Genomic DNA, 15,775 nt, shown 5'->3' on the forward strand with positions numbered 1-15,775 from the left:
TTTATGCTGACCGTGATGTAGAATTCACAGCATTCCCAAACAATCTCTTCCACTACTTCAGGTTTGGATCCACCAGTGAGATTCATCACAGATCACTTCTGCCCTGAGGTCGCCTGCCCAAGCCCTAGTTAATTAATACAGAAAGACAATTAAAGATTCAGAAGGGTAAGACAGGCTAGTGTCCCAACATGCTGATCCTTAACATCTTGGGCAAATCTTGCTTATTTCACATAAAAATCCCTCTAATGAAAACACAGATTAATATCCACCTATATTTTCTGTTCTGGATAGAATAAAAATTTTAATCTTTTCATTGTCAAACCTAAAGGAATCTTTGTTTGCAATTAGGGTGTTTCCTTCATCCCTAACATTAAATTATGCAGAAGATGTATGTACCAGTATCTGCTTCGATTTTTCTTCTTTGTGAAAAAGAAATAGTTGTAACTAAATTCATGCAGAGATGTTTGCAAGTTTCCTGTGCATTTTTAGCTTGCAAGTATCTAAGTGCAGATAATTGAAAATCAGAAGGGCAAGCTGGATTAAACATCTCCTCAGCCATCTGTATTTGTTCTGTCTCCTTTGCACACAGTGAATATCACCATGTCATCTAAATCTCTTTGGTTTTTTCTCCTAAAGATTTTTGGCATAGATTACACTGCTTATTTTGACACATGAAGACAAAATATTTGATACTAATAGCTCTTTCAGCAAACACATTTTTAAAACCACAGCAAACATCTTCAGCCAGAGTGAGTAAATGCATTTCATCCTTGTTAACAGATCATTCAGCTATTCATAGTGCAGTTGCATTCTCGAACAGCTTGCTATCAAGTGCTTCTTTCCAACTGGCAGTGAAAAGAGTAACTACAGCTTGATGGAAAATTCCTTCTATCTGAATTTTGTCTCTCTTGCCTATTTAAAATTAATCAAATTAATAACTTGTTTCTGGTTACCTAATTAGTTCCCAGAATAAGAAACACCAATTGTTGAAAATAACTCCAAATTTCAGAAATAACTGAAAAAATTGGCTGACCCTCTGAAGTTTCTATTGAAAATGCTTCAGTAAATGCTATGCAGAAGTAAAGCAGTATCTTGTACGATTTTTTTTGAAGGAAATATTATCACTCAAGTTTTTTGCAGTATTTCTGTCTGTACTCTCAGGGTGTCTATGCCACTGTCTCTACTCCCAGTAGATGAAGTCAAGATGAAAATGTTTCTGCAAAAGCATTGGATACCTGACTTTGAACTTTAAATATTGAATGTTTCTCTACAATTTGCCTAGAGGACAGCCCTTGGATGTAACATATATCAGAGTATGCCCTGTACATCTCATAACAAGGCATAGTAAGTGATAGAGCCTGCTGAGCTGACAGTTACTCTAATCAGAAAAGCAGCTCTCCAGAGCAAAAGGGCTGCTATCTGTGGGCTTTAGCAGAGGAGACCAAACTGGGCTTTGCCACAAACCCACTGGGAGCTTTGATAAGATAACCCCTCTCTGCCTCTTTTCACTTCTCCCTCCCACTTAGACATGTAACTGGGATAGTATTCCTACATAAGTATTTATCGTGCAACATAACCTCTGGTAGAAGCTTTCATACCACAGCCCCCTTTCCATATGCCCTTTTTAGAAGTCTTGAAGCCACAAGGAGTTGGTGTATATTTATGGGGGGTGTCCTAGTATTGTCAGATCCTGGACTGTCATCCAAGAATACGGCTGGATAGCCACTGCTTCTGATTGTTTCATGCTGTGTTTTTTTGAGAGTTGTGCTGACTGAAGACCATTGTTAGGAGGAACGAAACAGACAGACACAAAGGAAAAGTTCAGAAAGGAACACTAACAGAATCCTTTTCATACATTAAAAAAAAAAAAAGGTAACTAAATAAAATATATGTTGTGATTTTAGACATCTTTTCCTTTCAGATCCTAAAATATCTGCTAAATTCTGAAGAAAAAGAGCTTGGCAACAATATTAATGCTTTCTTCTCTGCCAGGCTTCCCAAGCTCACCCACAGGGGTGTTGGCCTTTCTATTGCAGCTGCATAAAACTTATTAACAGCTTGTTAATAAGTCAAAATTTAATGACAATGTCTTTGACAGGTACAGGAAAAAACCCAAATTCCACTGACTACACAATTATCCTTGTACTATCCTTCTCTCAGCTTTGCTGTATTTATGGGCAAGATGAGTCTATAAGTGAGTCTAAAATACGGCAACTTCTCGAATAGTATTATCTATGAAGATAAATTCCATATTTGCATCTTATGAGTTCCTGGCCATCCTGCCTGAACACGTTCCTGTGAACCTGCTTTAGCGGGTAAGTTGAACCAGATGATCTCCAGAGGTCCCATCCAACCCCAAATATTCTGTGGTTCTGTGACCAGAGATAATAAACCAAACTATTCTGAAGCTGTTTAGGCAGCTGGGGATTCTTTTGCCATGGCTTCTTTATCTGTGGACCAGTTGTATTTTGTCACTAGGCAATCTTGGATTTGCATCAACACTGTGTAGTGGGAAAGAAAAGGGAATCTAGTAACCAAACCTTTCATAGCAAATACCTCAACCTTCACTCTCTGAGCTTTTCTGTTAGCAATTACAACTTATACAAGTTGTTTATCGAGTTTAAAGTAGCTGTTTTTATCTCAATTAGAAACTACCTTAAATTACTGTATTTTTAGACTCTGGGAATACAAAGCCAACAGAATGACTTACAATTAATAAAATTACGTGTTCATTGTCATAAAAAAAGAGAGTCCTTTTGTTTTGTTATAAAACCAGCACAAGCTCTGCTCTTTGGTCTTGAAAAATTAAATTAGGTGTAACTATTATTTCTACATTTACTGGCAATCAGAGGAGAAATACACCCTGGGTGATGGCATTTCTGTGTTCTTAGAATTTGTAATAAAGACTTAAGATTGGCAATTCTATGGAAATAAAAGGCCATCTAGTCTTTTTTTTTTCCTTTTTAATTTGAATTGCAAAGCTGAAAGCCTTATTTATCTTCAAAAAGTATCTGCAAGAAATCAAGTTTGTCTTACAATCACAGGACCACAGAATGGGAAAGGTTAGAAGGGAGCACTGGAGGACCCTGGTCCAACCTTCCTGCTCATGCAGGGTTATCTGACAGCACATGGCACAGGATTCCATCCAGATGGTTCTTGAATATCTCAATTGAGGGAAACTTTGCAAACTCTCTGGACAATCTATTCCAGTGCACTGTCCCTCACACTGTAAAGAGGTTCTTCCTTATGTTCAGGTGGAACTTCTGTGCATCCATTTCTGCCTTTTGGCCTATTTCTTGGCATCACTGAGCAGAGCCTGGCTCCATCCTCTCAACACCCTCCATTCAGACACTCATACATTGATGGGGTTCCCCCTCAGTTGTCTCTTCTCAAGGCTGAACACACCCAGCTCTCTCAGCCTTTCCCCATGAGAGAGATTAAGTCCTTTAATCATCTTTTTTGCCCTTCACTGGACCCATTCCAGGAGCTCCATGTCTCTCTTGTACTGAGGAGCCCAGAACTGGACAAAGCATTCCAGGTGATGCCTCACTGGGGCTAAGCAGAGGGGCAGTATCACCTCTCTGGACTTGCTGGCTATTCTCCGTCCCATGAAACCGAGGATACCATGGGCCTGCTTGGCTTCAAGGGCACCACTGGCTAATGAACTCTCCAAACAGCAGAAGGACTTGGCATTCAAATAATATAAGCCCATGAGAACTAAATGATGACTGACCATTTAGGCCTGCACAAGGCTGAGAAATTTTTTCTTGCTATGTGCTACATGAAGCCACTGTCTAATTACAATTACAAATTTTTTATTTTATACCCATTTGATGCGCAACCAGATGCACACCAGACTTTGGCTGAAGGTACAGCCCCATCATTTGGAGAGTAAGAAGTTATGTGTATTTCAGTTTAAAAGTGTGGTTGTTTAGATTGGACGCTAGACTTCAAAAGGGACAGAATCAAGATTATTCAACAGGATTGAGAAAGTTACATTCAGCATCTTAATCAAGCCCAGTGTTTCTAGGCAATTGATCTGCAAAGTTATAAGCAATTTTCCTGTTCATGAGACAGTAAGTGAGCGAGCTATCCCAAGCAAGACAGAATGCTGCTGCTAACATCATATGGTCAGACCCTTCAAAAGTAACCTCTCCCTTATCTATTTTCCTGATTATGAATGGCAACAATGACCTAAAAATATTTTTGAAGGGCCTCGATTAAAATCGTATGCATAAAATAAAAACCTAAATGAAAAATGCAATCTTCCCATAATACAAAACTGGGAGAAACTAAGCCCTAGAGAATAAGCAGTTTGTGTAAAAGCTAGAGATACACAGTGATTTAACAACTTCCTCAATGAAAAACTGTTCACATAAATAGCACAGTTCTGCACTGGTGAATAAGGAGCTCCACAAAGGGTTCTAAGATGTTCTTTGGGAATCTTACAAACACATATAGCATGCCCTGAAGGAGAAATTAATTCGGGCCATCTCGTGTCAGGCAGGCTGTAACCAGCAGTGCCAAACCAGAGCAGAAAAAAAGACATGTATACCATTATAAGTCTTAGCATCAAGAAGTGTGGTGCTGTTCATTAACCTTTGTGTCTCTGTGGTTAAATCAACATGGAAAGATCTAACGCTCAAAGAACATAATGCATAGTTATTTGCTGTTGAAACAAACACATTAAACAATGATGGAGTTAATAGTGAGAGGTCTGCTATCAAAAATCTTCAATTCAGTATCTGATAGACCAATGAAGGCTCTGAGAGAGCAGATAAACTTGCTGAAACACAAACAGCAACAGTATAAACCCTGTATGCTTTTGAAAAGATAACTAAAGCCTCAGTAAGACAGAATTTTAAGCTCTATAGTCGTAATGCAAACATACACACAAAAAGGAAAAGAGCACATCACCCAACCAAACATCACGCATGAAGAAAAGCTTATAGAAGCCACTTTCAGTTAATAGATGTGATAGAAGACATTACTTGTGTAGTAAACTTCTTACTTTACCTTAAATAAAAAAGCTACTTTCAGAGCTTTTCAAAATGGGGAACCTTAGTTACACAATTCACAAGATACTTCAAATCTGAAGACCAGATGAGTCAAATTCTGCATATACAGAAAGGACATTCTGAAGGTACTGTATTGCTGCTACTAAATCCCACATTGTTTTTGGACAATTTGGCCATAGGAGAGAATTGGAAGAGGGAAGAAAAAGAAAGAGAGGTGAACAGTAATGCTGAAAAGTCAGCCAGTAACATTGGCATGTTTTTTGGTAAGAACCAAACATGACAACTTCAGATTTTTGTGAGACGTTTTTAATTAGAAAAGAACCCACAACTCTCCTTTCCAGCACCCACCTACATTGCATTGACTAAAATAGACCATGGAGCTACAGTCTTTCCCAGACCATCAACAGAGTTCAGAGTACTGAATAGCAGTTGTCCTAATTTCTTTAGCCTTTGCCTTTTTTTTAATGTTTTGTTTTAAAAAGAGCTTCAATTTTATTTTTACAGGCAATGATACTTACAGAATATATTCTCTAGGTGTGTGCTAGGCAGTACATGGTAGAAATGGAAGCTGTATCCAACCACAGAGCTGCAAGCCTGCAGCATTATGCAATATCCTTTAGTCCACTGTCCTTTAAAAAAAATTTCCAAGCACTGAGCAATGTGGCTTTGCAGACCAAGAAGGGCTCTGGAGAGAAAAAAAACCCACAGAAAACCCTCAATAAAAACCCTTACAAACCCTTCATTGTACAACTAATATGCACACACAAGAGAAACAGTTAATACCATTATACAACAGTCTTACTTGGAAGCCACCTTAAAGACCATATAGTTTGACCTGCCATGGGCAACACCACCTTCCACCAGACCAGGTTGCTTAAAGCCCCATCCAACTGGCCTTGAACACTTCCAGGGATGGGAAGTCCACAGCTTCTCTAGCCAGCCTGTTCCAGTGTCTCACCACCCCCACAGTAAAGAAATTCTTCCCAGGATCTAATCTAAACCTGCTCTCTTTTCAGTTTAAGGCCATTTGCTCTTGTCGTACTGTTCTCCCTCTCCAGCCTCCAGTATCTCCCTGTGGTGCACAGCTAGAAAAACACTTTACATAGAAGATTTAATGGAGTAATTACAGAAAGTATACTTTGCTTCCATTAAAAGCTCTGATTCTCACAAAAGGACAGAGTAGCTGTACTTGAAGCAGATTGGAAATAAAACACTGGACCTAAAAGTATTATCCCGATGAAGCAGCAAATCCTATGGAAAAAGAATGATCTCTAACCTGAGACTAAAGTATTACTCTCATTGTAAGAGCTTTTTTGGAGCCAGACAACTCATACTGCTACCTTAGCACTAGCCTAAAGGCATTTGTTCTCATTGTCACTGGACTGTTTCTCTCAGGTTTTTTTGGTTAACAGCAAAGGCATTGGTCTGGAAATGGTCTCTTCCATCTGCCTCTACCCTCCACACCTTCTCTCACCTACATTCTACCCAAATTTCTGCTTTCATTATCTTTTGTTTAGACATCCTTGTAATAACTTGCTACATGCCAAAGAACTCAAGTATAAATATCTCAGCACAGTTAAGAAAATGGAAGTGTGAATTTTTATTTTCAAAGCATACAATTATCTTCTTTCCACCTCTGTAAATGGCTGAGCCGTGGTGCTATAAAGAAATCTTTTGGGACTGATCCAATCCATATGAGAATAAGATGCTGGCAACTTCACCAGTTACTGCCCTTTCTCTTTCAGCTTGCAAGTAACAGAGCAAGTTCTGGTATCAAAAATTTTATATCTGTGCTATTTAAAAGTTGTATTTTATTTTTCATTTTTCAAGACAGACATTTATAAAAACTGCTTAAGGAAAAAATACTGTGATCGTATTGCAGGGTTAACAACAGGAGACAAGAATTCAAGATGTTATTTATTTTTTGGTTAAGGAGTAATGGGAGAAGACAATAGTCAGGAATTTCACTTTCTCATACATTCTCAGGCAGACTTCATCAAAAAGTAAGAAGCCAGATTATGGCCACCAAGAGCTACAAGTTTCCTCAGAATGCTCATCAAGTGTTTAAGTATCAAGGACAAAAATCAACAGTTATACATGGCAACTTCATATGTAGCCTTTGGACAATAAGCATTTTGCTGAAACCAGTAATTCAGTCTAAACTGAATCAGATTTTTTCTCCCTACAAAAGCATCTACACTCAGAGATTTGTAATAGCATAATTTACTAGGTGGCAGACAATTAAACCCTTGCCAGACTAACTGAAAATTTTAGCTCAGAAAGAGGTGCTGCGCTCCTCTAATGTTTTTATTTATGGCCTTTGACTATCTGTTTACCATCAATCCTGAATTTTGGATCCAAGAATTAGAGGGTCTAAACTAGTGTTGTGCAACACTAATTTAGAGAAGGGCAACCAAAGGAGTATGAAAGAAAAGCAACCAACAAGACAGTTGAGAAACAGGAAGCTGAAAGCAGACCATCTTTTTAAGCTGCTATTTAAATTTTTTAAATCTTTGTGCAAAGGATATGAATTTTGATCCTAGGACTATAAAAGAGTACAGCATGGTAAAAGATAAAAGAATTCTCAGTGATAAGGCCCCAAGTCTCTCATCACTGAAGTCTCTCATCCCTGTCTCAAAAACCAAAACAGTCACCAACTACTTTGGTTTAGAATTGTAGAATATATTTCCATCCTACTGAAAATAAGAACTTCTGCCCTGTTCAAGAAACAGTTTAGGTGCTGCTGACTTTCACTTCTTGCTGAATATTAACCCTCTTAAAAGACTTTTGATATGAAAAGCTTTTGTTTAGATGTCCATGTACGCTGAAGGAAAAAAATAGAAAATTAGATGTTATTAGCTGCACAATTATAAGACCAGAAAAAAACTGAAGCAATAAACAAGAACACAGGAAAATTTAAGAGATTACAGCCATAATTACATTTATTAAAAGACATGCTACAATAACTATAGTTAGGAAATGAGTTAGGTATAGATATCATGTGATCAGAAAACACACTAACCTAAAAAACCAGAATATATTACAGCACAAACAAAATCAAGTTCACCATGCACTACACAGTCACAAAATAGGTTTCTTTAATACATCTTAATATCTTTTTTTCAGTTTTAAGTCATCTCCACAAATATGGAATACTTTTCATGCAATGCCACAAGATGCTTTACAAATGAAAGCTTTTGCTTATTAAAATATACAGACAATCTTTATATAAAAACATTTTACATTTCCATTTGTTTCCCCAAACACTCTTTTGCAGGATTTAAAAAAACAAAAACCAAACAAAACATGATGTTACAAATATTTACAGTATTTTCTTGTGTTTCTTGCGTTAGATGAACATTTTTATAAACTGAAAGGGAACTTTTATGAACAGATCATGTGAAATGAAGGAATGACAGCAATTCTTAGAGATGTTTACTTGAGTACAGTACTAAAAGCAACATATTAACTCTTCGCTTCTCTCACATCATTTGGTTCACATTACGATTTCATTTTCCACTGTTTCTACCACCAGTAATAGTCTCAAACAGAGGCCACTTTGCACTGGGTCTTCAGTCAGAAAGGAGTGTGAGAGAAAACAGATTTTTGTATATCTCAGTAAAACCAGGAGTCTTTGGTGAGAGAGTGAAGTGACATTCTGATGCAAGAATCTGCTTGGTTAGCAACTTTTATCTTGTGCTACTGCAGTTCTATAGCGAACTTCTGAAGAGAGTGGGTAACATATTCAAAAAGATTTGGAAAGTGCTTCAAATCAAGTTTATGTGTAGTAGCTTCCCACTCATAAATAAAGCAGAGTTTCCAAGAACTGGAAAATTGCTTACAGTGATGACACTAATCTGCTAAAGTAAAAGCTTTCTTCATTTATCAAGGACCTTCAATTATGTAAGCATTTAATTTCTTTGGGACTGCTCCAAGAACAACATGTCATTATTATCTGAAATTGGAAATGACATGAGTTATGCTTGGATTCCTGCATATTGCAGTACAAAAGAAAAAACTGTAATGGGAAAGACAGTAGAATAATTAAATCTGTATTGAAACAACTGTAGTTCACTTCTTGTATAGTCAGTAGACAACATTAATATTTCACAATATACATTTTCCAGAGGGGGAAAATGTATTTATTATACTTAAGACACCTACAGATTTGAAAAATCCTACATATAAAACTCCTGAAGGCACAAAAACTTTGGTCCAATTTGTTCCTATATCACATCCCCAGTCAATAAAACTCTGAAGTGAAATACTTGAGAAATTTTATATTCTGTTAGGATTTGCTTTGAAAAGAGCAAGCAAACAATCTTGTATATAGCAAACTAAACTTCAGAAGACAGAATATAAAGTTAATTTAAAGAAAAAATTCTGTGCAATCTGACTAGTATTGTTTCAGCATAACACTACCAAGATTAAGTCTGGCAGTTGTGCTCTAACAAAGTATCAGGGGCAAAGGTTAAGGCAAAACAAATCCTTTTGTAGGTAGCTGGCCTCTCATTTCAAAAACAGAAGTATAAGCTACAGCATAAAGTGGCAAGTAGTAGGTCTACATCTCTTACAAAAAACCCCAACTTACCACTTTCCAACTGAAATGAGAGGAGGGCAAGATAATTGATCAGACAGACCTCACTGGCAGTACTATCCACAAAGACTAATAGTTTTCTTGGCATACAAACAGGTTTGCTGTCTGTAATCAGAAAATGTCACAAATAAGCCAGTCTCCACAGATGTGTGGAATCTCTTCCCAAAAAAGGACCTCAATTTATCAGTACACAAAACCAGTGCAACTTACAGGACCAGCAGACAAGGCAGCCGAGTCAAATTATGAGTCAAAGTTTCAGAAATTAGTTCTGATGTTTTAAGAGTTCTGCAGAAATTAAAAAAGCAGTTTTACCATTATATAATAAATGAAGGATCATCTGAAAAGGCACTTAGCTGCTCCTGGGTTGCTAAAAAGGCCTTATTAAGCTTTGAAGCAAGTGTGCATCTATCAAAAATAAATGGTCTAGGAGGTAACTCAAAATTGATTCAAGGACATGACATATACAGAGGCATAACCGTGTCATAGAATCACAGAATATGCAAAAGTGGAAGGGATCCACAAGGATCATCAAATCCAACTCCTGGTCCTGCACAAGACAGTCCCAAGGAATCACACCATGTGCCCAAATAGCAACCTACACCGTGTACATTACCAGATACTTCAGAAATTACTAATACATGTTAAAGAAATTACAAACCTATCTTTAACAACTTAAGGCCATGGTATAGAGAAGATGAAGCCAGAATTTTCTTCAGTTACACAGTTAACAGGGGAAAAAGGTAAAAGATACAGAATGCAGTACATTTAAAGTCTAGTTATATATTAAGGAAGCAAACTGACAGTGAGGACTGCCAAAGAGAACAGCGAGGAACAGAAAATATGCTCCATTTGATTTTTTTTTTTAATTCACATGGACAATTCTTTGAGTAACTGCTTAAAGTTGTCCATAATCAGACTGAAAGGTAGGACTAAGCCTTTTGAGGTTCCTTTCCATCCACATCACTGTAAGACTCTTAGAATAATATCACTCTTTCCCAAATCCTACTCTTTTCACAGATATTAAGGGATCTGCTATTACTGGCTTTAGAACATCAAGAACTGAGATGCAGCTGTGCTTTTGCACCAGGCACTATTGAGTCAAGAATGAAGTATAACAAATATTCCTTCTGCCATGATTCTTTTCTAACAATGCATTGTAATAATAATAAGGTGTTATGTTTGTGCTTTCAATTATTCAAGGTGGAACATTAAAAGGGAAAAAGTAGCCTTAACTAGTGACTTCATGCTGCTAAGCAAATGTTAAGATGTACTGGCAGATTCCAAAGCTTATCTGCATAACTTGTAAAAGCGATCTCCCCAGGAGGCAGCATCTTTCAGATACACATAAATCTAAAAGTATGTTGACAAGAATAATTTGGTTGCAAAAACAGAACATCGAAGGTGAATAAAAAAAGATACACAATACTTGTATCAAAAAACCAAAAAGGTAACATTATAAATTTTCAGATCTTTCAAAATTTGGAAAGTAGACTTCCAGATTTTTCAAAATTTGAAAGTCTTTATGATCCTGCAGGCAATCTTTCCATCAATGCTCACAGTCAAAGGGAAGGTGTTTGAAAGGGCCAGTCAAATTTGGTGAATCAAAAATGCTTCTGGGGCTGTGTCCCAGGGGTTTGGCTACTTTGACCATGGGACTTGCTTTCAGAAACTGGGTCTACTGAGGGTTGATGGGGTCCATCTGTCACAAGAGGACAAGAGCATCTTCAGCCACAGGCTTGCCAAGGTGGTGAGAAGGGCTCTAAACTAAAGATGCCACGGGGAAGGGAACCTTAGTCCATCCCACCCCTATCAGTTTGGTGCCAGTGCCAGCAATAGATTCCTAGATCCTGAAGAGGGATCACAAAAGCACCAGAACACCACAAAGGAATTCCAGCTACTCCAGCCAGTAAGTCAGCTTCATTAGGGTTTCAAACTGCAGAGCATCTATGCAATAGCACATAAGAAGGGTAAAAACAAGAAGAGTTAGAGATGTGGGGATGCCTATGACCTCACTGGCATGTATGTCATGGACACATAGTGGGATGGCTCCGAAGAATGGAGTGTTGGAATGGAAGGATATAAGCTCTTCAGGAAAGACTTGAAAGGTAGACAAGGAAGTAGTGTTGTCCTCTATGTCAATGACCAGCTGGAGATCATGGAGCTTCAGCTGGGGATGGATGAGGAGCTGACTGAGAGTTAATGGGTCAGGATTCAAGACAGGCAAGGGACAGGAGCATTTATAGTGGGGGTCTGCTACAGATTGTCTGACCAGGAAGACAAATGACGCTCCTTATAGACAGAGAGAGGAACCCTAACATATAGAAACCTTGCTCCTCATGGGGATCTTCAACCACCCTAATATCTGTCAACACAGCAGCACATAAACCATCCAGAAGCTTCCTGGAATGCACTGATGATAACTTCCCTCTTCAATTGACAGAGGAGCCAAGGACAGGAGATGCTATGCTGGACCTTTTTCTCCCAACAAGGAGGGACTGGAGGGGAATGTGAAGCTCGAGGGCAGCCTCGACTGCAAAGACCAAGAAATGAAGTTTGAGATCCTTAGGACAGCAAGGAAGGTGCACAGAAAGCACTACCCTGGACTTCAGGACAGCAGACTTTGGCCTCCTCAGAGATCTGCCTCGTAGAGTATCATGGGATAAAGGCCTGAAAGAGGTACCCAGGAAAGCTGGTTGGTATCCAAGAATCACCTTCTCCAAGGTCAGGAGTGATTATCCCAACAAAGTAGGGGAAAGTAGGCAAAAAATCAGGATGCGTTAGATGAACATGGAATTTCTGGATGAACTTAAACACTAAAAGAAAAGTTACAGAGAGTGGAAGTAACAACATGTAGCCTGGGAGGAAGTGGTTTTCTGAGTGGCCCAAGTCTATGAAACTCTGAAAGCTAAAGCTTTGCTTGGAAAGTGAAAATACAGCCTACATTTGAAAAAAGGGAAATAAGACTCAGGGAACTGTAAGTCTGGAAGTCCCACTTTGGTTCCCAGCAAGATGAAGTAAATAGCTTTGCTAAGGGTAAATGATGCCTGACACATTGAACGGCCTTCTACAACAGAGTTATGGCAATGGCGGACAAGAAAAGAGCAACTGTCATCTATCAGGACTTGTGCAAAGCATGACATTGTCCCACAAAACTTCCTTGTCTCTTGGATATGATAGGAGGACTTCCAGCTGGAAAAAGAATTGGCTGGATGGCCACATTCATTGTGATCAACAGCTTGGTGATCGAGTGGAAATCAATAATGAGCAGTGTTCTGTAAGGAATAGCACTGGTGCCACAACTGTTAAACACCCTTGCTGGTGACATGGACCGTGGAATCAACTGCACCCTCTGCAAGTTTGCTGACAACACCAAGCTCTGTGGTGCAGTCAACACACTTGGAAGGAAAGGATAGCATACAGAAGGACCTGGACAGACTGAGCAGCAAGCCTGTAAGAAAGACATGAAGATCAACCAACACCATTCCGGGATTCTGTGAAATACAAAAGGTAACATCCCTTAGGGGAATGTTATTCCTAAGCCAGTTGAACTTTCCAGTACATAGTGCATTCTGCATATTTATAAAGTTGTGCTGTACAGCACTTATAGCTACATCTGTGCAGTCAGATTGGCTGCTACTGTTGAGGAGCACGTTCACTGAGGTAGCTCGGGGTGCAGCTGCAGTGGGAGCTGCAGGTGGAGCTCTGGCTGGTGCAGCCCAGGCAAAGAGGCCGTGAAGAGCCAACCCTGGGCACAACAAGGCCCGGGAATGGGACACAGACACGGCAGGAGCCCACGGCCCCAGACCTCCACCTTAGAATGGGGAGGGGATAAAAGCCCAGGAGCTCCTTTGTTCTGGGTCCCTAGTCAGAGACACCAGCTCGAGCTGTTAGTTTGTAACTGCACTGTGATTAAACTGTTTTAATGGCAGGGACACCTGAGACTGCTATGGGAAACCTGAGGATGGAAACCTCCTGTGACTGTGTGAGTGAGGGGGCATAGCTGGGAAGGGTCCAGCTATAGGTGGTCCCAGCTCAGGTGGTCCAAGAGTGACTGCCAGAGTGGCTCCTGCATGGTCAGGCAAGGAAGTTTCCTTAACACTACACCTGTAATCAGTTCACGTACATCAAGGCAGTATCTGGCAAACTACTATAAGGCTGAGTTTGCAAAAATAATTCAGAGGGAAAATTTGAGAAAGCTCACTACAGAATACTTAGATCATGGCAGAAACATACTCTTTCTTCTAGAAAGATAAAGCCATGCAAATCAGATGAATAAAAATAGTTATGAATGGCAAAATATTACAGCAGAAACAAATTCTGCAATAGCTAGAAGTAAATGAATACCATGTTTGATAGAAATTGATTTTTAAAATGTAAAATAAAATTAAATCAATTTTCAATTAATTTATGTGAAAGAAAACACTAGGAAAGAAAAGTTCTTAAAATGCAATTCAGCTTATTAAAATACGATCAAAACTGATTAGTATTCATCTGTACACTCATGGCAAAACCTAACTGCATCTCAGCTCATTCTCCAAAGAGGAATCAAGGTTCAGTATCAAACATTTTTTCATACTCACAAAGGAAAGAATGATAGCATTCTACTACCTTAACTTTAATACTGTAAAGTATTAAAAAAAAAGAAATGCAGAAATGCGGAAGAGAATATTCTGATAAAGCCAGTGTCTCTCAAAAAGTCAGATGAAGTGTAGGAAATGAACAGGATTTGCTTTTTGGCCTTCCTATATAGGTTTGTTTCATTTTTGTAGTGTATTTTTTCTGGGTGTGAACTTTTTAACAGTGAAGAACTACCATCAGAGAAGTGCAACTAGGTAAATTTAAAGAATTCCTATGTGATTTCACAACAAATGAAACCTCATTCCCATCTTTACCCAATCTCCATAAGAAAGCACAAGAAATTAGAATTTGAAGTATTAATTAATGAAAAAAATATAGAAGTGTAATAGAAAACATTTTCAAAAAAAGCAAGACAAGAATTTTCACAAAGCCCACAATATTTTTGAAAGATACTTCAGACAACACTAATCTATTGTTTCATACACACATAAGTAAGGCACATAATAAGAAATTAGTTAAATACACAGTAATTTAAGTATTAGATTCAGAGTGGTAAAAAACCGAGGTTTAGTTTCTTTGCCCTGAAAGATGACCTTAGCAAAAATAGCTTCTTAAAAAGTTGAGAAACCATCATAGACCTGAATATTTTCCATAAGACTGCAAACATTTCATTATTTAGAGAAATGTAAAAAAAATATTTTAAATCAAGGCCATTTGCTTGTTTTATTTTCTCCAAGGTACACATCTCTTCATAGTAGAAATAGGAATCAAGCTTCCAATCCACAGTCAAGTTAAACTAATTCTCCAATAGCACATCTTGAAGAAACTTGTCAAATACCTTTTATTCCACAGAGAGAAGGCACTGCCTTTTCTCTAATAATTTAATCTATAAGAACAGCACAGACTTTTTATTCTTATAAACAAGTTATTTGTAAAGATTCACCAAAGTATGGACACACACCCTGGTAACATAAATACTATTTTTAGATGATACTCACAGTTACTGTTTGCTTTTCCTCAAGAAACCCAAGTACTATTTCACATTCAAATTAGTGTTCAATCTGCACAGAGTAGATTTACTTTTTCATTAAACATACTCATTTGGTACATTGTAAAAGCACTCTAAATTGTTTTGTAAGGCTAATTTCAAACAAAAGCTGAAAGGATGTTCTCAACATGTAATTTTAAGTAGGAAATTTGATGATAAATATTGTTGCTAAAACTATTTCACAGAAGAATCTTTATATGGATGACATACTTCCAGCTAGAATCAGAATAAATCATCACTTAATTCTTTGTGTATGAATGAGGTTTTTCTTTCAAGAGACAGAGCTGGTCACAACTGCCTCAGTCTCTATATCTAAAACCTTTATGCTGCCTTAAAGGGAAAATTCACAGAAAATTCAGATTGAAGATTTTGAGAAGGAAACTCTGAGATGTTGGTTTTCTCCAAAGTCATGATTGTGAAGTTCAATGAGAGCGTGAACTGCTTCCTCCACAGAACCCAGCTGGATAAGAGCCATTTTGCAATCTTTCCTGGAGAACAATAAAAACTATTATTAATCCTAATCAAATTTTCACT

At 38.1% G+C, this 15,775-nt stretch overlaps 1 protein-coding gene across 3 annotated transcripts in view; it reads right to left on the reverse strand.

Annotated features, from left to right (window-relative positions):
• Positions 1 to 5,396: 5,396 nt before the first annotated feature.
• The window catches only part of PTBP3 (polypyrimidine tract binding protein 3), a 46,235-nt gene continuing 35,856 nt past the window's right edge, over positions 5,397 to 15,775 (reverse strand). For 2 of the 3 annotated variants that reach the window (XM_056513930.1, XM_056513929.1), the window contains exon 15: positions 7,943 to 15,729. In XM_056513930.1, the coding sequence (XP_056369905.1) occupies positions 15,597 to 15,729 (133 nt within the window). In that variant the 3' untranslated portion in view covers positions 7,943 to 15,596. Of the gene's footprint in view, positions 5,704 to 7,942; positions 15,730 to 15,775 lie in introns of those variants that run through there. The other variant, XM_056513931.1, reaches the window with a different exon arrangement.

Source organism: Oenanthe melanoleuca, chromosome Z, assembly GCF_029582105.1.
Source record: "Oenanthe melanoleuca isolate GR-GAL-2019-014 chromosome Z, OMel1.0, whole genome shotgun sequence".
Lineage (NCBI taxonomy): Eukaryota > Metazoa > Chordata > Aves > Passeriformes > Muscicapidae > Oenanthe > Oenanthe melanoleuca.